Source organism: Mesocricetus auratus, unplaced genomic scaffold (assembly GCF_017639785.1).
Source record: "Mesocricetus auratus isolate SY011 unplaced genomic scaffold, BCM_Maur_2.0 Super-Scaffold_100041, whole genome shotgun sequence".
Taxonomy (NCBI): domain Eukaryota; kingdom Metazoa; phylum Chordata; class Mammalia; order Rodentia; family Cricetidae; genus Mesocricetus; species Mesocricetus auratus.
Window position 1 is genome coordinate 2,658,628 of NW_024429218.1, and position 24,430 is coordinate 2,683,057.

A 24,430-nucleotide genomic window follows, 5' to 3' on the forward strand; every position below is an offset into this window, starting at 1 on the left:
CTTGCTGGTGTGCAGTCTCTAGTATCTGGCAGTGTCATATTTGTTTTTCTGTTGCTAAGTGTGTTTTTTTATTGTCTTTTTCCCATCTCTTCCTCTAGTGGGTGCAGAAAGAGCCCCTTACTGGACTGATGGTTAGGGGCCCAGAGTTGCCTTTCAGTGGGTGCTAGCAAGTCCAATACTCTGGTAGTTCTTCTCTTCTTTGTTCTAGTTCTGGTCCCATGGGTGGAGAAGAAGACCAGGAATCTGAGTTGCTTAGCCTCTCACCTGGTCCCCTGGTCCCTTTAGTGGAAGAGAAGACTTGGTATCTGGGGTGCTCCGACTGGGATGGGAAGCTCTGTGGCTGTTCCCAATCACTGGAAGGCATGCCCAGGATGTGAGGGCTTGTTTACCTGGATCTGCTGGTTCCCTGGTCTCGTTGGTGGAAGAGAAGACCTGGGATCTGGTGTGTTTGGCTCCCGCCGGGAATGGAAGCTCTGTGGCCATCCCTAGTCACTGGAAGTCATGCCAGGATGCGGCCTGTGCCCTGTTTTGATAGGCTATTCTACCATCCTGCCCTCAGAATGTCTCTTAAACCTTCCTCTTTCTCATCCTCAGTCCTTGATGCTGTCGTTTATTTTAAGGCTAACCGCCCTCTCAGGCTTATAGCACTGCTTCTTTATGACAAATGCTTCTGTGGGTTTCAATGTATTTTTTCATTTTCTTCCAAAACTGATGATAGCAAGCCTCATGCACAGGAAGGTAACAAATGCACACCTAGGGAATCTTGGATTCTCATAGCTATCTGGACTGTACTTCAAGTGGACAGGGATATGTTTCCTGTTGCGTTGTGCCATTGTGTGTGTCTCTCAAAAGTTCTGCCATCCGTGGCTTACTCCCACCCATCTCCTGCCTCAGTTCCTCCCATATTCTTTGGTTTTGTGGGGGCTTTGCCATGGAAGCACCCAGTGGAAAGCTTAGTGAGTTTCTGCACCAAAAGGACAGTGGCACATCTTGCTAGCCAGCCCATTTGGTATAGGATGGCATTCCTGACACACGGAATTAAGGAAGAGCACCAAGCAACACTAGAGAAGTCCATGTCTACAGAGGTAAAAATGAGGAAATGACCGAGATGTCCATTTCTCTAGAGATGATAGAAGTAAGGAAATCACAGAGCACAAACCAACTTAATTTTTCTCTTAAATTGAAATACAAGATGACAACAGTTGGTCAAAGAAGAAGACAAGTGCTGATGTTGATTGCTGAGGGCAGGACTCTCTTCTGTTCACTAAGTTTTGCTTTTAGACCTAGGCAGATCTGTAGCATGCTCTGTGCTCTTACCAGCAGTGTAATGCTGAGAAATTGAGAAACTCTTCCCCTAGATGTTTAGGATTTTAAAGATGCTATGGTTTCTTCCTCTGGGTAGAAGCGAAGGACAATTTTTATACCTCTTTATTTGAGAGCCATGACTTTCATAGGGCAAAGTTTATGCTTATTCCAATAATCGCTAAAGTGTTTAGCAAGTTTTGAGCACTTCTTCACAGCATGTTGGTTGTATCAGCCAACTGAACAATTATATTTAGAGTTTAGAACAACATCTCTGTGAGGCCCTGCAAAGCATTTAGTATTCTTGTTTATAATCATGAAGCCACTGAGTGCACAGTCATTTGCATCAGTGGAAGTGATTCTGCAGATGTAGAGACATTTGTTGCATTGTGCATAATGCTTCGGAAGAAACGTAATGCTAAATGTAGGAGGGAGGGCTCACACCTCAGTCCATGCATGGGTCAGTCTGTTCTTAAGCAGCTCCAGAATCTACAACACTGACTAGGAATTACTGGGTCAGGATTCAAGGCAGGGTCACTTCCAACTAACAAACATTTAGGCACAACTTCTAAAAGGAGTTCCTAGATTCTGTTCTAGACGGGCATGTATCTCTGCGAATTTTTAACAATATGACGAGAAGGTACAGTTTGACTGGCATGTTTTTTTATACCTTCCTAGGTGACTTTGACAGTCATTCAGAGTTGAAGACTAGCTGAGTAAAGTGTAATGTCCAGTATTTTGAGTATAGTTTTGCTTTTAGGGGCTGTGCAGTCTGTTTGATGATGTAGAACTTTTAGAAATACCACTCCTGTTTTTAATCCCCATGCACAGCAAAGACAGCATAAGTACCATAATGCAGAGGTAAGGGGCAGAGACTAGACAAATCATGAAGGAGAGGGGAAGAAAACAGGCATTTTAATTTGAAGATTAACAGAAATCTAGACTCAGAGCTGGGATATCTAAGGTATATGCCATGTAAGCATTGGTAGTAATAAGAAAGTACTGAAATTAGGTGAGCTCTCACAGGATCTTAGGCTCAGATATTTGAATTTGAACTCTTTTATATCACAAAACAGCTGTTTGCCTAGGCAATTTATTTCATTTCTCTGCATCTTTATTTTCTGATCTGCCAAATGTGGGACAGTAGTTCTAGCAGGGATGTAGTTCAGTTTTATTACTATAAATAAAATGTTTGAGGCAAGCTTAAGTAATAAAGAAAAGTAGTTCCTTTAACTCACAGTTTCAGAGATGCAAGATCTTGGTGCTAGCTTTGTCCCAGGCTTGGGGGGATACTCTTGGCTGAACTTCTCATGGGGAGAATGCACGAGAAAGTAAGATCATGTCTCAGAAGCAGGAAGTCAGTGAGGCAAGAGCAGTGCGGTGGTCTCTTCGGATTGCTTACTCCAGTTGACTCAAAGACTTGCTTCCCTTAAGTCTTTCACATGATCATTGCTTCCAACACAGGAACCTTTGGGAATAGATTTAAAGATGTCTAAACCCTTGAACATGTTGTTTGGAACCAGTAAGGTAGGATGTATACAGACACTCCATATATACCTACCCATCCAAGAGGGGACACGGAAAGTTCTAGATCAGAGTAATGAAATATCTAAGTGTTATGTATTGATTGTATTTATTTATGGGTGAGAGAAATAGCTAAAGTAAATAATCATCATGTCTTTATCATTCATGTAACAGCAGAATCCACCATTCATAGCGATCAACCTACCTGTCCATCATGTCAACTGTGGAAACCATAACTGAAGAAGCAGAAGGTGAGGACCCATGTCTCCCTACTTCATGTGTAGAGCAAGACACTTTTGATGTTTTGAAGAGTCTTTCCTTCTGATTTAATTACCCCCAGAAGAAGCCATGTGTTGGCATGACTTGTGACAATGCGCCCACTCTCCATCCACCAGAAAAGGCTCAACGTGTTATCCACTGGAGCTGTGAGGACATTTACTACTTGGAACATGTCTAGTGAAACTAAGTGTGCCATGACTAACAACTGATCATTTTTATCTATTTAGAAAGTGACTTTTTCTACATGTACATTGGTTTTTACCTATTAAATATATGTTTATTATAGCCAAAGATTATGTCTTTTAAAATAAAATTTAGCAGGAGCTTAAATGTAGAGAACCAGAGTTTGCACTACTCTGGCTGAAAGAGTTGGGGCTCCCATGACTCATGAAATAATGAAGTACAAATTTAAAGCCATTGCTTGAATTGGGATCCAGCTCATTGTGTTATTTCTCTGGAGACATTTCTGTTTTAAACTTTTTCTACAGCAATGCAATAGAAAGCTTTAACTCCTTGAAGGGAAATTTTTGCATGATAAGTTGATTAGTGGTAGTTTGTGCTGTTCACTACTATAGTATATTTTTTACTAGATGTCATGGAGTTTGTTTATAAATTCTTTATAGAAAAGGCCCCCTAAGTTCTATAGTAGCTAGAAAACAGGTATGGCTAGCATCCCATTTGAGCAATTTAGCACTGAACAGGGCATAGTACTTAGTAGATACTTTACAAGTATATGCAGAATCAAGTCTCATTGTGCCTAAGGGTTTTATACATTTTTGTTTTTTACTTTTTGAGACAGCATCTTGCTATGTAGTGCAGGCTGGCCTCAAACCTTTGTTTGCCTCAGCTTCCCAAATGCTGGGATTACAGTCATGTGACAACATGCTTAGCTTGAGAGTGCCTTTTCCAAATCCTGTATTTACTTGGAGTGTACATGCAGTTAATCTTTAATTAGCTTCTTAGCAAATTTTTGCAAAGCTTTTCTGGAAAAGGAAGTTTTTGACTGGGAAGGAATGAAACCTTCTGAATGCAGCAAGTTGCATTCTATGGTTTTGATAAATAAATGTTTGCAAGGCCCCAGGGCCTTTCAGATGCTTAAGAGGCTTATTCTGTGATTGTAATTGAGAGATTACATCCCTTCACAGTTTCCATGACTAGATTTTCTTCTTGTGGCTCAGTTTAGAGGCTTACTGGTGTAGCCCAGCAGAACCACTAAAGCAGTCAGAGAACCATCACACTTTAAGCATTCAACCCAGCCTATACGAAGAATGAGACTTTTTACAGACTGATGTATGAAACTGTTTTATGTGACTTCAAACCTTTGGAATTCAAAGTGTGCATATCTTCCTTTCTTTGGAAATACCATTTGCATTCATGTTCCATGTCAGCTTATTATGACCATTCCAACCTCCAAAACTTAGTTTATTATAAAATATTGTTATTGCTTTTAGTAATTTGTTATTTAGTTTTGAGTTTTTAGTAACAAAGAGGATCTCAAAGATGACATTTTAATGCCTGTGGACATATTAATGCATTAATTTTAGATGAAATATCTATCACCAAGCAGCTGATTTAAACTAAGTTAGAAGGTTGTTCATCTTTTTGCTATTGAAAAAAAAACAAGAATTGATTAATGAAATTAACTATGCAAACTTGGGCAGGAAAAAAATTAGTACAATGACAGCAATACAGTAATAACAGCAATAATAATCCCCCAATGGGAACACTTACATTCTAGCTAAACGTTCTGTGATAAGCTCTAAATCAACGCCCTTAACAGTTTTCTGGGACATCGTCTTGTTTTACCAATGAGAAAGCCAAGGCTTGAGAAAATAAGGTTCATGAGCAAAGTGAATTAAAACATAGCAGGATTGTGGCTTCTTCAGAATTACTCTGTATGTTATGGGTCTGTGTTTTCAGATGTGATTAATTATAGATGTCTGAATATAGAAGGAACAGCAGTGACAATGTCATGATATCAGTTATTATGTGCACTTAGATTCACAAGAACTTCATGTTTATACCCTCACCCTTTAGTGCCAAAGAAGTAGGAAGCTCAGACGTTAACTGGATAGACCCTTCCTATCAGAGTTGTTTAATTGTTCAAATCTTTAAACTCACTTGTTGAACATAGACCTACTTTTGGAGCCGATAAGAATAAAAAATAACTCTAGCGCAACCTTTCCCATTGTGTAGCACAGTCACATGGGGATCCGCGCAAAACTGGTCCGTCGTGGCTGCTTTAGGATCAGATGTAGGCCTTGCTCCATTCCGCTGTCTCAAGGCCTAACCATAAGGGTGTGCAGTGGCAGGACATCCGGGTCCAGATCTGCTTGCTCGCCCCAAGAGGCCATTAGGGTGGCCAGAGTGCACGGTTCAAGGGAGATATGTGGCACTATTGAGCATGGAACGATCAGGTATGTGGAGGTCAACAAAGGCACAGCTAGGAAGGAAAGGGCAGATGTGGCCCAGGAGGCCATGCAGGCCCCCAGCAGAGAGACCTTTGTGTTTTCAGCACCCCCAGGCCGCGGTAGCTCAGAGATTTCTCTGTGACTGGGTCACCTCTAGAGTGTTGGCTGAAACGAACATGTTATAGTTTATACAGGGCCATGTTTACAACAACAACAACAAAAGTGACTCATTTATGTTGTTTGTCATGCAACTGTCAGGTGACAGTTTTTATTATGAGTAGTTGTAAAGGAATACCACCATCTCGTGGGTCAGTTTCTCTGTCCTTTTATTGATACAAGTGTGGACCCTTACGGTTTGAGTAAGTTGCTAGGAACATTCTTATTCAAATCTCTATTGGAGATGTTCATCTTCAGTAAATGACTGGAAGTAAAATCTCCAGGTCACTAGGTAAATGTATTTTAATTTTACAGAAGTTTTCATCCTCTTGCATGTTGTTTATTCCACTTACCCATAGCTTTGGAAACTGTGGAAACGTAGCTAGACTGTGGTAGAATGACAAAAGGACACGCCTTGGAGCCACACAGCAGCCCAGTGCCATTCCCTCAGGAAGAAAGTGCTTGGCTGGAGACCCCAGCAAAGCAGAGTTTTATCTTAGCTGCAATCTCATGAAACTGACACATGCTCTGAAGTCGTTGTGAGGACAGCGCTCTTAGGACTCTGGATTGGGACATCAGCGTTTGCTGTGTCTGCACCAGACACACCTGGAACATGTGCACGAATCTCACCAAGTATCTTTCTCTCTTTAATTGAAAAGAGGATAATGCCACAAGCAATGGTCTTTAGATGCACACAGACACCCTTGGGTATGGGAGGAAGGGGTCTGAGCCTGGTCACTTCACAGCATCTCCACGTATAGCAGAGAGGGAGGAAGAATGGGAACAGGAAGCAGGTGGTGTTCCTAAGGATTGCAGGGACAGCTGTGCTGTTTACCCAACAGAAAAGCTTTAGTGTCTTCCTTTCCTAACCCAGTACTTTGAAGGGAAACTACTGTCTGCTTGTCCTTTCCTGTAGTTCTAAGGTCTCCCTGGGCTCCTCTCTTCGGAACTTGATTATAAGAGTTCTTGGTAGGCCATGACTGCATGTAATAATAGCATCACAGTGTTTGGGGCATGCATGCAAGGACAGTTTTGTCTTTTCTCTAACTCTAAACCCCATTGTTGTTAATGTAACATGTACATGCGATGAAATGCAGGAATCTTAGGTATACATTCATGAGTCAGCACATGAGGGTGTGAATGGTATAATCATCTCAGATATGTCTTTCAGCACATGAGGGTGTGAATGGTATAATCATCATCTCAGATGTCTTTCAGCACATGAGGGTGTGAATGGTATAATCATCATCTCAGATATGTCTTTCAGCACATGAGGGTGTGAATGGTTTAATCATCATCTCAGATGTCTTTCAGCACATGAGGGTGTGAATGGCATAATCATCTCAGATATGTCTTTCAGCACATGAGGGTGTGAATGGTATAATCATCTCAGATATGTCTTTCAGCACATGAGGGTGTGAATGGTATAATCATCTCAGATGTGTCTTTCAGCACATGAGGGTGTGAATGGTATAATCATCATCTCAGATATGTCTTTCAGCACATGAGGGTGTGAATGGTTTAATCATCATCTCAGATGTCTTTCAGCACATGAGGGTGTGAATGGTATAATCATCTCAGATATGTCTTTCAGCACATGAGGGTGTGAATGGCATAATCATCTCAGATATGTCTTTCAGCACATGAGGGTGTGAATGGCATAATCATCTCAGATATGTCTTTCAGCACATGATGGTGTGAATGGTATAATCATCTCAGATATGTCTTTAAGCACATGAGGGTGTGAATGGTATAATCATCTCAGATATGTCTTTCACATCCCCCTCAGGGTCCCCTCACTCAGTCTGCCCCAGCAGAAGATTCTTTGTTGTTTCGTTCCTACCATAGGTTATACTATCTGTCCTACACCTTATAGGGGAACCATGTGGTGTGTCCTTCCGAGTAGGTTACTCTAACTAGGCATGCTGTTTTTGAGACCCACCCCCATTGTTTTGTTTTTATGGCTAACAGCTTCATTGCATGAGTATAAGACAATTTGTTTCTCAGTTTTGTTATTGATACATATGTGGACCTTTTCCAAATTGACTTTGAGCAAGTTTCTGTAAGCAGTCTTATTAAGATCTCTTATGAAGATGTTTTCATTTTCTGTAGTGCATATTTGGAAGTAAAAGTTGCTAGATCTCATTTTTAATTTTATAAAAATTCCCATACCTTTTCTGAGCTGCTTATTCCTTTTTGTATTTGTGTTTCCACCAGCAGCAGGGGAGGGTCCCAGTGTTTTCACAGCCTCCCCGCCACTCCACGCTGCCAGTCTTCAATTTTACTAACTCAACTGGTGTGAAGGCATTTCATATGTTTTCATTTGGAATAGAGAAAATTCTTTAAAATGACTTAAAAATCTGAGTGTATGTGAAGAAGAGAGAGGAAACCTTGATTTTAAGCCACGTGAAGGTGCTGTGCCAGGTTCGTGGGGCCACAGACCAATCCTAGGAGCTGACACCTCAAATGTAAAAGTAAAGGTTTCTTTTTATTGTCCAAACTGTCCAGCTTGGATCTCACTCCATGGCGGGGAAATGAGATGCCAACCGGCCATAAAGAGAAGCTTTTAAAGGAGCAGACCATAAGGTTGAAGGCCACAAATTTCAGTTTCCATGGTAACTTAAGGTCATACAAAGTATAGAGCAAAGCAGTAACTATATATTTTAAGCAAGATACATTTGAGCAAGATAAGACAGGACATGAGGTTGCAGGGTTGCAGAGTCACAGGATCTGTCAGGTATCCCCTGGGCCGAGGGATCTTTACAACCTTACCACCAGCAATTAGCAGACATGGGAATTTTGACCCAAGATGTAGAGTGTCACCTCCCCTTCTCTGAGAGCGGGGCTTGGGTGCCAACCCTGGCATTCCCAGCTGTTAGAAGTTCCCTTTTAAGGGCCCAAGTTTTTAAACTTTTATTAATTTTAATTGTTGGTATTTCAAAGGAGATGGAATTATACACTGGACAGATGGAAAGCTAATTTGGATGGATACTACTTTTAAATTGTATGGAGTCCAGGCTAAGAGGAGGAAGCTGGGGAAATGCTTATTAATATCATAATCAGCTAATTTTAGAGGGTATACTTAAGAATGGACTCTTGGACTAGAATACATGAGATGGTGTACATGCCAGAGAGTTTGTATATATCTCTGGTTAAAGAAAATTATGAAATTTAGAAAAATGGAAATGGGAGAGGCCATTAGGTATGAATTTTTCCTATTCCCATGCTAGCCCTACATATTTATTGAGGCATTTTATTTTGTTACTTTATTGACAACTTATTATTTAAATACACTCAGAGAAATGTATAGTCATAAGCATTAGTCAACAGGTTAAAAGTTAATACACTTTATGCCACAAATATAATTTACTAATTTTTGTAAGATGATATTCAAGTAATTTTTAAGGCAGGTGAATAGTTCATTACCCTGACCAGTATAAGTTAGGTTTTCTTTTTAAATAGCAGATATTATATAAAAGGACATTATATTAATTTGTTTTGAATAAAATTGTGCAAACCACTTAAAACACTTATAGAGTCCTGCAAAACTCACAACTATGTAACCATCTTATTTACCTTCACCACCTTGATTAAAGAAGTATAAGTAATTACTTTAACCAGAGCCTGAGAGCCTGAGGCAGGAGGATTGCAAATTCCAAGCCTGCCTGAGACCTTGTTTCAGAAACCAAACAAATAAGACAAAGATTTCTATATAAAAATTTATTTTTGTTTCTATTTTAGGTCCTGCATTAGAAACTATCCAGCAAGACTTTTTGCAAGAAGCAAAATCTCTTATTGCCCAACATTACAAGAGAATAAATGAGGTAGTGCTTTGCATAACTTAACGTGTTTTATTAAGAAAAAAAATGAATAAGTACTTTTGAATACTGCACTGGCTGTCACAAAGGAGTTCATGGACACCAGTATGTGACAGGCTCTGAGTCAGGAAGAGAATGACACTTTCCTTTTGAAGTGGACTTTAACAGGTCACTCTTGGGAATGGCTTTAGAGTATGGGCTTAACTGATATCTGCCATGCATATTGCAGTAAATGTCTTCCACTGAAAACGTAATCAGTGAAGACAAGACTTTATCTTGACAGAATTTACTATGCAATTATATTAAATAATGAATATTAAAACTTTTTTGGTTTATTTCCAGAATAAGACTCAAGGTACGTCTATAAATGTTTTTAAAAATAAACACCAAAACCCGAAAACTCGCAAATTCATACCTTTTGAGATTAAGAGAAGTGAAATCCTTAATGTAGTTCAAGAGCATCGCAAGGTCTTGAGAAACATTAACTATCCCAAGGAGACTTCCAAATGCTCACCTTTAAAGGATGACTCACAGCTGACAGCCTTCATGGAGCCCTACGTTCCCAATATAAAAGAGAAGTACCAGCCTGTAGATTTTTTCAGTAAAGGTAAGCTTTCGATGGAGACAAGAAACTCAGAAACCAACACTGGAACTATTTACTTTTTGTGAACTTGAAATGAGAGTTCCTGGTTCAGATAATACCTAGAACTTTAAATTTTAGCAGTGAAAACAAAAGAGGATGACTGGTGGTGCTTCCAACCTCCCGTCCCCTGGAAACTGTGTCAGGAGCATCCTGATGGGGAAGGGGAACGTGGGATCCAGAACTGTCTCATGTGTTTTCTATCCAGCAGCAATTATTTTTCTAGTACGGATGGCCCAAATAATGTTTATTTCCCTGGTGCTAATCAGCTTGGGTTCCATTGAGAGAGATGCTAGGGCAGATAGCCTCTTCCGAAGGATGTCCCCCAGCTCCTAAACAGAATTCCCAGGTGGTAGAGGTTTTTATAAGGCAAACGTTAGTAAAGTTGTATTCTCTACGAGAGGCACAGTAGGGTGGAAGGCTCAGTTCCTTTTAAGCAACGTTAATATTGTTTTCTTCATAATAACAGTTTAAATTAATAACCTCACAACACATTTCTAATTGCAGGAGTGAAAGCCTGTTAACTTATTTCTAAACAATTTTCTAAGTCATTCATGTTTGTAGCTTTTTATTAAAAAATAGTCTTTTCTTTTTAAAAAATTGTTTATGTTTTATTTCTATATATTTTATTTTATTTAATAACTTTTTTCATTTATTGTACATACCGACCACCCAGATTCCCTTCCCTCCTTTCCTCTCACGGCCCCCCTCCCTTCCCATCTACCCTTTTTGGTTCCACTCCTCTCCTGTCTCCATTCAGAAAGGGACCTCTCACGGGCTTGAATAAAACATGACACATCAAATTGAGGCAGGACTGAGCCGCAAGCCTGGGGTAGGTAATCCAGCATGGAGAGCAGGTTCCTAAAAGCCAGTGGTGGTGTCTTTTCTTACCCCGATGCTTGATAATTGCAGCATGACAATTGCTGGACTGGAGCTAAAAGCAAAGTGTGTAGAGACACTAAGGAGTAACAAATTAAGGACAAAATGAAAGCTTACCCGTGGAGCCCTCCCTAGAAATAGGTTTTAAGGTGTTTCTTTAGAGGTTGATTGGGAACAGAGGGAAGCCACACTGAAGAATGTGGGGAAAATGTTATCAATCCCCAGGAGGGTGAAACATCATGATACATGTTAAAAATGAAGTTTTGAGGAGAGACGGGGCTATATTTTGAGATGCATAAGCAGCGTAGGGTTTGAACCTATGCTTCATAAAAGCTACTCGTGATTCTAAAGTCATGGTGACACATAGCTAGATGTATCTGTTAAAAAATAAAACTGGAAGCAGAAAACCTATGGAGAAAATGACAGCGGAGATGCCTGAGGAGGCTGCCTGAGAATTAGTCCTAGTATCAGACCTACATTAGGGCAGTGAAGCGTATTGTGTGCTAATGCTGCATCTAATTGTATTCTTACGAACATTATTCCTGAGTGATTTGCTGTAATAAAAGTGGTCTTTAGCAGATGAGAGCAGATGAAAACAAACTCTGTATATTACACTCCTTTCTTGGGTATTCATCAATCATTACTATATTAAAATCTCAGAAAAGCATTGCAGTAATCTGTTTATTTTTATTCTTAATTCAGCTGACCAAGAATATCCCCGTCTTAGTTCCTTTTCAATTGCTGGGGCAAACCACCATGACCAATGCAACGTGTAGAAGAAAGCATTTGATTTGGACATATGGTTTCAGAGACTTTGAGCCCATGACCATCATATCATATTGGAGAGCGTGGCAGCAGGCAGACAGGAATACTACTGAAATAGCTTATAACTTGATCTATAAACATGAGGGAGAGAGAGCGTGAGGCACTGGAAATGGATCTGGGCCTTTGAAATCTCAAACCTTACTCCCAGTGACATGTCTATTCCACCAGGGCACACTTCCTAATCCTTTCTGAACAGTTTAACCAGCTGGGAACCAAATATTCAACCACGTGAGCCTAATGCACCATTGTTCTCATGCAAACCACCACACCACTCACCTCTTTCCCATGTATAGTGCCTGTCAGTCCTTGAAGCTATTGTTTATTTAAATATATGCCAGTAAATTCAAATTAGAGGACTACAAGATGAATAAATAGTTTCTAAAAACTAGGGTAATGTGGAGACATGAAGATTTTAAGGTTTGTAAACCAGAAAACTGAGCAGATATCACTGAGTTGAGAAAAGAATTCAGAGTATTTTGTAATATGTTTCTGTTGCTATAGAAGAATACCTCTGCGTGTGTGTGTGTGTATGTATGATATAAATTTATTTCGTACAGTTATGAAGGCTTCAAAAACAGAAATATAATGTTTAATTAAGGCTTTAGCCCTGCTTCCTGGGTAGTAATCCAAATGTTGCATTATCTGGAGGGGATGAAAGCTATGTCCTCATGTGGTAGACGCCTGTAAGACATTGTCATGCCTCAAAAACCCTTTACCTTGAGAATTTCATATCAGGTTCAAATGTAAATTTTGGAGGGACACAAGCATTCAAAGCATATTAGGGGAAATTTAGATATTAGGCGGGTGAGGAAATAAATGGAGGAAGCTAAACACACTATATGTTTAGATCTGTTTAGTAGGCGTGCATAGTGAGATAGCCATTAGGAAGTTGGGAAAGGAAGTATGGTATTTAAGAGAGCAGTAGATGGAGACCGAATATTAAAAATCTCTCTCTCTCTTTGGGTCCTTAATGTATTGAAATTGTGTGATTCATGCATTTGTTCAAAACACCCATTTATTTATCATTTAAGGTAGAAGGAGGCAAAAGCTGTATTAGTTCTTATCTAGAACTTCATACTTGATGTATACAATTTGTATGATTTTCACTGAAGTTGGGTAAATAAAACATGTGGCTATAGTATGGATGATAGTATAAATATAAGCAGGCTCTGATGCTTTGAAATCAGTAGAAGAATAATTATCACATCAGATTGGACAGACAAGAATGCATTCCAAGAACTTTAAAGTATTTGGTAAACCTTGAAAGAAGGAACACTCTATTTAGTCAGAGGGCCTGATGTGGACCTGATGCTAGGTAGCATGCAAATGAGCCTTCAGTCTTCGAGGGGCTGGAATCCGATGATCAGGGCGTCTTAGAAATGGTGTCCCCAAGGTCAGACTGGAAGAGACTGGCAGGGGATATTGATGAACATTGAACCTTAACCTGAAAGTAGAGGAATAATTCAAACACATTTAAGAAAAACCACACTTGGAATGCTTACAGGGAGCAGAAAAGGGGATGAGGTGCGTTTTGTGGGCATGAAGACCAGTAAGGAGACATTACTCAGTTACGATAGGATGGCTTCAATTAAGATGGTGGCGCCTTAGAAATTCGAGGATGATGCTGCAACAATAAACGGCACACTTGTTGAGGGTATAGGTAAGTGTTTATTGTAGAAGTTACTCACAAGAGAAAAACGAGCAACCCAGATGAGTCAAGTAGTTTTCTGCCACCGAATTGGAAGCCGAAAGAGAGTGAGCGCTCTGCTGTTCAGTCTTTTATTCCTTCCTCCTGAGCCTGGCTAGTGGGGTAGTTCTGCCTGTCACTAGTCATGACCAAAGTGGGTGTGGTTAGTGGTGCGGTTCGGCCCTTTCATTACCACATCCCTGTGTGTCTTTAGAGCGCCACATGGCTAATGGCGGAGTCCTAAGTTTCCCCCTACAAGAGGGAAGATTCTTCAGCTATCAGGAGGTAGAGTGATCTATCATCAGTCAACAAAATAGTGAGAGAGAGGGCAAGTGCTGAGTCTCTTGTTATTTCTCCTAAGAAGCAACATGAAGCCATTTATGTAAGTGAAGTGTGTAGTAATTTAGAAGGCCAGGAGCACATCGTAAGCACGGTAGACCCACTACCAGGGATAAGTAGATCATGTACTACTGAGTGTTGTAGCTCCAGGTAAAGAAACTCAGAATAATTCAAATATGTTAGTGGTTCTAAGAAAAGTTTGAAGAAATATGAAATAAGAAATATGCTGCTTCATTTGCAATGAGAAATCAAAGGTTCGAGCCTTTTTTTTTATCTAAATCTCCAACAAGGATTATCATTGCAGCAAAAAAGTCTATTAAGGCCCTGTCTTTCACAACCTATCCTATTATGTTAGATAATTCCGGGGGGCAGTCACCACCAAGAGCCTAAAACAATGGGTAAAAAAGTGATGTACGCTTTAGAACTATGAATAGAAAGAGACTTTGAGTGTAGTTATTGGCATGTAGAATTAACTGGAAGCAAATAGATCAGAAATACCAGTTTTAAAAGAAAAGTCCTTCCTGAAGAAATTATGAGCCTAGGTTTAACTGAGTATTAAAAAGTAAAATACCCTGAAGGAAGTGAACTGAACAACTTGTGTAGCCTCCATCCAGGACAATAATAGCAAGAGGTGACTGGGGAGCCACTCAAAAACTTCCCAGGGAACAGTAAGAAGAGTGACCCCTAGAAAGAACTTCCCACCCACAGGCTAGAGGAGCCTGTGTGGCCACTCCACAGCAGGTTCCGAACCTTGTGTGGACCGGTGGCCACTGCGTCTTCTCTCCTCTTTTGCTGATGGAGGTTTCCCTGTGGTTCTGCTACCTGATGTGTGCTCTGTGGGGAAGAGGGTGATAACTTTTGCACTTGGCTCTTACATCACTAGACCACCGGGAGCCACAACTTGATCCGATAGAAACGATAAGGCATCAGACAGAGGTGGATTCAGAGCTGGATGGCACACCACAGAGAACTCCAGGTTGTTTCCTTGTGGAGAGAAAGTATTTTCTTTCAGGCACCAAGAATTAAGTGGATATTTGGTGTCCAGAAGGTCAGACTAGAAGAGACTGGCAGGCACTCACGAGATATTATCTTTTTCTTCCTTGATACTGGTCTGAAATAAATTTGTTCAATTTCTTGTAGTTAGATGGTGCTGTTTGACAGTTGGAATTGAAGGGAACTCAAGCTAGAGATGATGAATATTCATAAGATACTCTGTTCTCCCAGTGGGGCTCCCTACATTTTCAAGCATGAGAACTCCTTCTAAATTTTCTTACAATTGTTTGACTTCTGTGAGGATGGTAATTGGAATGTAAATATCTGTTGATTATCAACATTTTGTTCAGAGATTCAGCATATGTACAAAGGCAGAGACTATATAGGTGAGAAAAACTGGACCTGAATTACATTCTTATAACACAATTACACCAGGTAGATAATCAGTTAAATTATCACAGGTGCAGAGTGATAGAGTTCAATAATTGAGTTAGACTGGACAGAGGGTGACATTTGAGCTAAGGTGTCAGAAATGAGCACGAGCCAGGAGTTGGTGGTGCACGCCTTTCATCCCAGCACTCGAGAGGCAGAGGCAGGCGGATCTCTGTGAGTTAGAGGCCAGCCTGGTCTACAGAGCAAGTTCCCGGACAGCTTCCAAAACAATACAGAGAAACCTTGTCTCGAAAAACCAAAAAAAGAAAAAGAAAAAAGAAAGAAAGAAAAATAAAAATAAAAATAAATGAGCATGAATAATTCAGATCAGCAGTAGGATGTTCTAGGTAACGGAGCACAGACACGAGGGCTTTTGACACGGAAAACAAGACCGAGTCTAAACCAACCAACCCAAACTAGCAAAGCTACAGTTCCAACGGTGAGCTGGAGAAGTGAGCTGGCTTTTATTGACACCGGATCTTGCATCAGAGAGGAGCTGGCTTCAGCCTATCTCTGCACATAGGCTGTTGTGTCAAACACTTCAACACGCCACTTGAAGTCTGATTGCCCCACTTCTTACTCCAGTCATTCCAGATGCTGGTGTGGTGACTGGATTCTCTTCCAGGCTTCCAGAATCCTACCTGTCTTAGGATACCCATGAGCTCAGTTTAGCAACCACATTTGGCAACCAGGGAGGGGGACTGCTGTTGATGGGATAATGTTTTCTTCTTTCTTCTCTAGAGCAGAGGGATGCCACTAATATTCCACAAGCTTCTCAGATGCTAAGCACCATATTCTCTTGGGATGGCTAACTCATGAAAGACTCATAAACTCTCTCACTGAGCTTAATACCCCCTCTTTGTTCCTGTTTCTAAAGACCACTGCATTAAAATGTTGTCCTAAAATTATCTTAATGGCAGAGTTGTCAGTGATGTAGGTGTGTGAGGGAAAAAGACATTCAAGGATGAATTTTTGGCTTTTGTCATGGGGAACTGGAAGAAGAGAATTTCTGTTTTCTTGAGATACAGGTAGATGGGCATTTTTTAAAAAAAATTATGAGATTTTAATAAAATTGCATTATTTCTTCCTTCTCTTTCCTCCTTCCAAGGTTGACCATGTAAACCATTCTCTGTTTTCTTCAAATTCCTCTTTTCAAATTGTGGTTAAGTGCATACATGTGTGCTTGTGTGTGTGTGTGTATCCTGAAATATACAAATACAGTATGCTCTGTTATCTGTGTGTATGTTTTGGGGACTGACCATTCAGTATTAGATAACCAATTACTGTGCTTTTCCTTGGAGTCTACTTCCCCCACCCTCAGCATTCCTTAGTTGCCTTAGCTTTCTCCCTCCCATGTGAGCAAGTCTACTGCTGTCCTTCACATCATGTTCACACAGTCATGCTGGTGGGACTGTATGTGTACAGCTTCCAACATTACATGAAAACACAGTCATACAGAAAACTCCCTGTTCCTCTGGCTTTTCCAATCTTTCTGTCCATATTCTGCAATGATCACTAAGGCTAAGGTGTAGGAGTTGTGTTTCAGATGTATCAGCTGAGATTGGGCTACACAACTTGGTATTTTGATTGGTTATAGTTTTTCTGTAATGATCTCCTTCTGTTGTAAAGAGAAGTTTCCTCCACACATTTCTTGCAAAGAGCTATGGAGTATCTGGACAGCTAAGTAGCTGGATGGATCATCAAGGTGGCAGGTCTATTTAGTGGGTGCAAGATGGTACTTAGAATCTGGTGTTCTCTAATAGAAGTTATGAACCAACTGGGTTTAACAGACATCTATAGAACATTCCACCCAAATACAAAGGGATATACCTTCTTCTCAGCACCACATGGAACCTTCTCTAAAACTGACCACATAATAGGAAACATAGCAAATCTCCACAGATACAAAAAAAATTGGAATAACCCCCTGCATCTTATCAGACCACCATGCGTTAACATTAGAATTCAACAATACCACAAATCGCAGAAACCCTACAAACTCATGGAGATTGAACAATGCACAATTGCACCATCCCTGGGTAAAGGAACAAATAAAAAAAGAAATTAAAGACTTCCTCGATTTCAATGAGAATGAAGACACAACATACACAAACTTATGGGACACTTTGAAAGCAGTGCTGAGAGGAAAGTTTATAGCACTAAGTGCCCACATGAAAAAACTGGAGAACAGTCATACTAGAGAATTAATAGCACGGCTGAATGTTCTAGAACAAAAAGAAGCAAACTGCCCCAGGAGGAGCAGACGCCAGGAAATAATCAAATTGAGGGCTGAAATCAATCAAGTAGAAACCAGGAAAACACTGAGAAGAATCAATGAAACAAAGAGTTGGTTCTTTGAGAAAATCAATAAAATAGACAAACCTCTGTCCAAACTAACCAAAAGACAGAGAGAGAGCATGCTAATTAACAAAATCAGGGATGAAAAAGGGGATATAACAATGGACTCTGAGGAAATCCAGAGAATCATCAGGGCATACTTTGAAAATCTGTACTCCACAAAATTTGAAAATTTAAAGGAAATGGACAATTTCCTGGATAGATATCACTTGCCAAAACTAAACTAAATCAAGAACAGATAAACAATCTAAACAGACCTATAACCCCTAATGAAATAGAAGCAGTCATCAAAAGTCTCCCAAACAAAAAAAGCCCAGGCCCAGATGGCTTCAGTGCAGAATTCTACCAGAAATTTAAAGAAGAGGTAATTCCAATACTCCTCAAAGTATTCCACACAATAGAAGCAGGAGGCTCACTGCCAAAGTCTTTCTACGAGGCTACAGTTACCTTGATACCCAAGCCACACAAAGACACAACTAAGAAAGAGAACTATAGACCAATTTCCCTCATGAACATTGATGCAAAAATAATAAAATACTCGCAAACCGGATTCAAGAACACATCAGAAAAATCATCCACCATGATCAAGTAGGCTTCATCCCAGGAATGCAGGGAATGTTCAACATTAGAAAATCTATCAATGTAATCCACCATATTAACAAACTGCGAAAGAAAAACCACATGATCATCTCACTAGATGCTGAAAAAGCCTTTGACAAAATCCAGGACCCCTTCATGATAAAGATCCTAGAGAGATCAGGATAACAGGAATGTACCTGAATATAATAAAAGCAATATACAGTAAACCAACAGCTAACATCAAACTAAATGGAGAGAAACTCAAAGCAATTCCTAAAATCAGGAACAAGAAAAGGCTGTCCACTTTCTCCATATCTCTTCAATATTGTACTTGAAGTTCTAGCTACAGCAATAAGACAACAAAAGGAGATAAAGGGGATACAAATAGGAAAAGAAGTCAAACTTTCACTATTTGCAGATGATATGATAGTTTACATAAGTGACCCCAAAAACTCTGCAAGGTTACTCCTAGAGCTGATAAACACCTTCAGCAATGTGGCAGGATACAAGGTAAACTCAAAAAAAATCAGTGGCCCTATTATATACAGATGATGAAGTGACTGAGAAAGAAATCAGAGAAACTTCACCCTTTACAATAGCCAAAAACAGCATCAAATATCTGGGGATAATGTTAACCAAGGAAGTGAAAGACCTGTATATCAAGAACTTTGTGTCCTTAAAGAAATCAAAGAAGATACCAGAAAATGGAAAGATCTCCCATGCTCTTGGATTGGTAGGATCAACATAATAAAAATGGCAATCTTGCCAAAAGCAGTCTACAGATTCAATGCAATCCCTATCAAAATATCATCACAATTCTTCAAGGACCTGGAAAGAACATTAATCAACTTAATATGGAAAAACAAAAGGCCCAGGATAGCCAAAACAACCCTATACAATAAAGGAACTTCAGGAGGCATCACCATACCTGACTTCAAGATCTATTACAGAGCTATAGTCCTGGAAACAGCTTGGTATTGGCACAAAAATAGGCAGGAAGACCAATGGAACCGAATCGAAAACCCTGATTTTAACCCACACACCTATGAACACTTGATTTTTGACAAAGAAGCTAAAACTGTACAATGGAAAAAAGAAAGCATCTTCAACAAATGGTGCTGGCATAACTGGGTACTGGTATGCAGAAGACTGCACATAGATCCATGTTTATCGCCTTGTACAAAACTTAAGTCCAAATGGATCAAAGATCTCAACATAAATCCAGCCACACTGAAACTTTTAGAAGAGAAAGTGGGAGATACTCTTCAATGAGTTGGTACAGGAGACCACTTCCTAAACATAACACCAGTGGCACAGGCACTGAGATGGACAATTAACAAATGGGACCTTCTGAAACTAAAAAGCTTCTGTAAGGCAAAGGACACAGTCAAAAAGACAAAAAGGCAGGCCACAGAATGGGAAAAGATATTCACTAACCCTACATCTGACAGAGGGCTAATCTCCAAAATGTACAAAGAACTCAAGAAACAAGTCTCCAAAACACCAAAGGATCCAATTAAAAGGTGGGGTACAGAACTAAATAGAGAATTTATGCATATATGCATAGTACCCAAGAGAAGAGGATTGAGACAAGATCCTCTGAATGGATGGGGAACACGGCGAGGGGTGGGGAGGGGGAGTGGGAGCTGGGAATAAGAGAGGGGGTGAAGAGGAAGAGAGTTGGTCATGGGGGAACAGGAAGTTGAGTGGGTGGGGGTAGAATAGGGGGAAGAGGGAATCATAGGATAGAAGACAGATCAGGCACCAGAGTGACCTCGAGTGATCTAAATGGATAACACCAATTGGCAAGCTAAGCAATAGTGGAGAGACCACCTCGAATGCCCATTCCTGATAATGAACTTGATGTCTATAACCATCCGGGAGCCTTCATCCTGTGACTGATGGAAGCAGAGGCAAACACACAATCACTGAACTGAACCCAAGGAACCCAGTGACAGAGAGAGATGAGTGATGAGCAAATTGGCAAAGAATGGGCTGGCAAAACCAGCAGAGACAGCTGATCTGAACAGGGGAGAGCTCTTGGACCCCAGACCGACAGTGGGGAGGCCAGCATGGGACTGATCTGGACCCCCCAAATGTGAGTGTCAGCGAGAAGGCCTGGGAAACCTATGGGGCCCTGAGCTGTGGATCAGTGTCTATCCCAGGAATACAAACAGTCATCGTGTGCCTATAGCACAAAGAGGGATGCCCTCTCAGCCTGGACTCTTAGGGGAGTGCCTGGACCCTACCCAGAGTGAAATGACAGACCTAGATCTCCCCTATGTGGAAGGATTTGGCAATAGGGTGGGAGGGTGTGGGGGAAGGGGAGTGCGGGAGGAGGGGAGGGAGAGGGAACTGGGATTGACATGTAAAACAAGCTATTTAAAATTAAAATAAAAAATGATTAAAAAAAGAATCTGGTGTTCTCCATAGTGCTTGGGACTCAGATAGCCTTAGTTCAGGCAAAAGTCCTGCTTCAGATTTATTGCGCATGTGGTTTGATCCTGCTCAGCTACAATAGGCTTGAGGGGTATAAACTGTTTGCCAGCTCCTGACACACAGCTGTTGGCGGGCACCTCCCTGCAGAACCATGAGAGTGGAGAGTAATGAGTGGGGACAGGTATAACTGAGTGAAATGGAAGGTATACCAAGAGACCCATCTCAGCCTAGATGTCTGCTGTTGTTTGAAGTCTTCCTCCCAGTGCCATACATTTCAACTCCCCCATTAAAACTCCTGGTTAAATTTAACGACTCAATGGACAATAATTCATACCTTGCTCTCCTAAACTCTTTGTCAGCTCTTAGACCTTCTCAGATGTGGGGACAAGAGACCTTGGCCAGAGGCCCACTTCCCCATTAGCCTGGGAGCAAGGCAGCTGTAACATGTAGAAAACATGTTTACTAAAAATAATCTGGTGCCCATAAGAAATGTTTACCGGAGCAAGAAGTTCCTGATAAGGGCTCGCCCATGGGAACACCCTGATCTTGACCTTTTCCAATGACTAACCGCCTCTTCCTGACCCCCCCACTCTGACGCTGGTGTCAGGGCATATACCCAGCTGGGGTAAGAATAAAGTAGAGCTCTTCTTGAAGATTTCTTTCACCACTGACGGGTCTCTGTGTCATCAATACCGACACCCTCCGTAGATTCTCGGTCACAGGCTGCACAGCGGGTGCGGCACTCAGAAGTCCACCAGCAAGGCACGATCATGTTGGAATTTTGTTTATTGTAAAAGTTTACCAAAGGCAGTTTTCACAATGTAGTCCCTTGGGCAATTGTAGTATAGATAAACAAATATTCTTGAGACTGAGAAAAAAGATGTTGAGAGTGGCAGCAAGGGGCAAACGATGACACTAGTCATCCATTCGGCTATGAAGCTGAGTGGAAAGGTGAAGGAGGCCCTTGGGAAGCTCCATCTGTCCTTCAGTGGGCTGAAAATTCAGGAAGGGGGTGTGAGCAGGTGTGGAGCAACAGCTCAGATAAGTGTTTCTGAAAGGTCCATTCTGACATGAGATGGTCTGTTCTGGAATGTTCATAGGTCACTAGACCTCTTCTACACAGGAATCCAAGCTCATCTTTAAGATGTTATGTGAGTGGTTTCAACATGATCCTGGCAAAACCCATCCATAAGTTTATACTAGAGATAGATGCATTGGTCATATTTTAAGAGACGTCCTTGTTTAAAATACTTTTATCTGCTCAAAATCATTTTGGTTATGAATAAGCAGTTTTCTTTCTGACCTCAGGAAAATAAAACATAAAATAAAAGCAAGCAGCTGTTCTCACAGGACAAGTATATCTTCATCATGGCCATTAAGATCATGGTCCCTTGCTCAAATGCTAATCCCAGTTGTTACTTTCTCCCTGCTAATTTCCAACTACTGAAGCACTTGTTAGGTACCCCACATGTGAACTCTCTACATTTTGCACCCTTTCACATTGAGGGTCTCACCTTTGTACCAGAACATTCTAGAAAATGCTAGTAACTTCTAAGAGTAGGCTACTCACATAATACACACCTTCAATTTCTTCTTTCTTTTCACATTTTTGTTCCTTGGGAATTTCACATCATGAACCCCACTTCTCAGTCCCCCCTAGGTCTGCCTCCACCACCCTTGTGGCCTCCACTTTCTGTTTCTCACTCGTGCCTTATCTATTCTGATGAGTGGGTCATAGGCAATTGCTACAATACTGAGGTGGTCTCCCAGGTACAAGTTCATCCACTCTCATCTGTGGATGCCACCTTCCAGCTCTCTGCCTCTCACCATCACAATGGGGCACTGAGGAAGAGGGCTGGAATCCTATGCATCTCGAGACTTTGACATGCAAAGGTAGCAGGCGTGGGGAGTCAGCAAGGAGGATGCCAAGAGCCACCCTCATCCCTTATAATTTGCCTCTTCTACTTGTCTAGTGCATGATGGTTACCCAACAACCCATCTTTTTCTCAGTGGAAATCTGTTCTTCCCTTGGGACCCTGCTCAGGTGTCATGTCATTAAACCCCTGAGATGTGCTCCTTACCACACTTCCTTCTTAAGAAGCCTCTATTACACAATATCCAAGTGCAGTCTTAGGGGATAAAGCAAATGCTTTATCTAATTTTACCACCATCTGCCAGGGTACTTGGTACATCGTAGATTTCATGGTCACTAATATAATAGGATGCTGCCTGAGTGCCTGATGAGTCAAGGAGACAGGGGTGAAAATATTTTTTAAAATGGGAGCAGTTAGTCTGTCTGGGCCCACAGAGATGGCTCTGCTTCATCTTGACTTAAGCCCAGAGAGTTCAAACCCACAATTGCTCTCTCAAGGTTAAACAAGAGAATGTTTGACTTCAGGTGTGACTAAACTAATGGATGTCTTACTCTAACTACAGATATTAAGTATAAGGTGTGGCTATTGTCTGTCTTGAAAAGATACTTAGTTTAGGGTGTGGATATAGAGGAGGTAATTATGTTTGCTTGTTCTTTCTATCTTGGTAAGGAAGTCTTTGTCTTCCCCCACTTTTGATTGAGGTATATAAAGACTGTGTAGTAAACTTCGGGCATTTTCCCCAGTATTCACTGGAGTGCCATCCTGATTCTAAAAAATGACAGAGAGAAAGAGAGAGAGGGACAGAGGGAGAGAGGGAGGGAGGAAGGGGAGAAGTTTCCTCGATGAGGGTGAGAACTACACTTACCTGTGGGTATTAGGACACATATTTAGAGTGTAGTTAGGGACTGAGCTGATTATGATTATTGGTTAAGTGGTAATCGTAGGTTCTTCAAGATCCATAACTTCACTAGCCCTGAGTAGTTGTCTAGGTTTTCCAGTAGCAGGCATGGTTTCTCTCTTGTGGAACAGGTCTTAAGTCCAATTAGAGAGCTGTTGATTGCTGCCAAGTATTGTGTGGCACTACTGCACCCTTGCAGTTATTGTGCCATGCTGGTTGTTGTTGTGGATGGGTAGGAGTGTTGGTTGTCTCCCACCTTTAGAAGATTTCATGATGTCTTTTAGTATCATGAAAGTTCATCTTCACGGAGAAGTTTTTCAAGTCAGGTCTAAGTTGTGCTGGGTCCTGTGTTGAAAGCTGGCTAATCACAGGGACATTCGTAGTCTCCTCTTGACCGTGGATATAGTGTGACTGTTGATTTAAAGCCCGTATCTTTGACTTCCCCACTGTGATGGACTGTGCTCTCCAACTCTCCAACCTGAGCCAAAAGAAAACCTCCTGTCCTCAAGTTGCTTTTATTGTCAAATTATTTTATCACAACGCCAAGAAAATTAACTAAGACACCAATCATAAAGACTCATAGCATCACAAAATGGACTATAACAATTTTCAAAAAATATTTTATTTATAAATTTGACTAAACAGATTTTGGGTGGTCAATATCTAAATTTAGTGTTTACTTGTCAGACAGCCCAAAATATATAGGTTGTTGTAATCATAGCCTTTGAGAAGATCATGTAGGGAATAAATGAAGGTGGGAGAAAGTCTAAGGACTGAGCCCTGGGATTTCCAGGATTGAGAGCATAAGAAGAGAAGTTGCAAGCAAAGGGTTAGGAAATGACCATCTGTGAGTGACCTGAGAGGGTATGCTGTATATCATTCATGCTTCTACAAGGGACCCTGCCTTAGACAGGGTCGAGAACAGATGACCAAGTGTCCTAGGAAAGAGATAAAGGCTTGGGGAGTGATACGTGCAGATTGGCAGGCTAGGGGAAAC

The 24,430-nt window shown here is 40.9% G+C and overlaps 1 protein-coding gene across 2 annotated transcripts in view; it reads left to right on the forward strand.

Moving 5' to 3' along the window:
* The window catches only part of Iqcm (IQ motif containing M), a 466,620-nt gene that overhangs the window by 108,729 nt on the left and 333,461 nt on the right, over positions 1 to 24,430 (forward strand). Inside the window, exons 3-5 of one of the 2 annotated variants that reach the window (XM_040734846.1) lie at positions 3,001 to 3,077; positions 9,414 to 9,496; positions 9,833 to 10,097. In XM_040734846.1, coding sequence (XP_040590780.1) covers positions 3,041 to 3,077; positions 9,414 to 9,496; positions 9,833 to 10,097 — 385 coding nt within the window. In that variant the 5' untranslated portion in view covers positions 3,001 to 3,040. The remainder of the gene's footprint in view (positions 1 to 3,000; positions 3,078 to 9,413; positions 9,497 to 9,832; positions 10,098 to 24,430) is intronic. The other variant, XM_040734847.1, reaches the window with a different exon arrangement.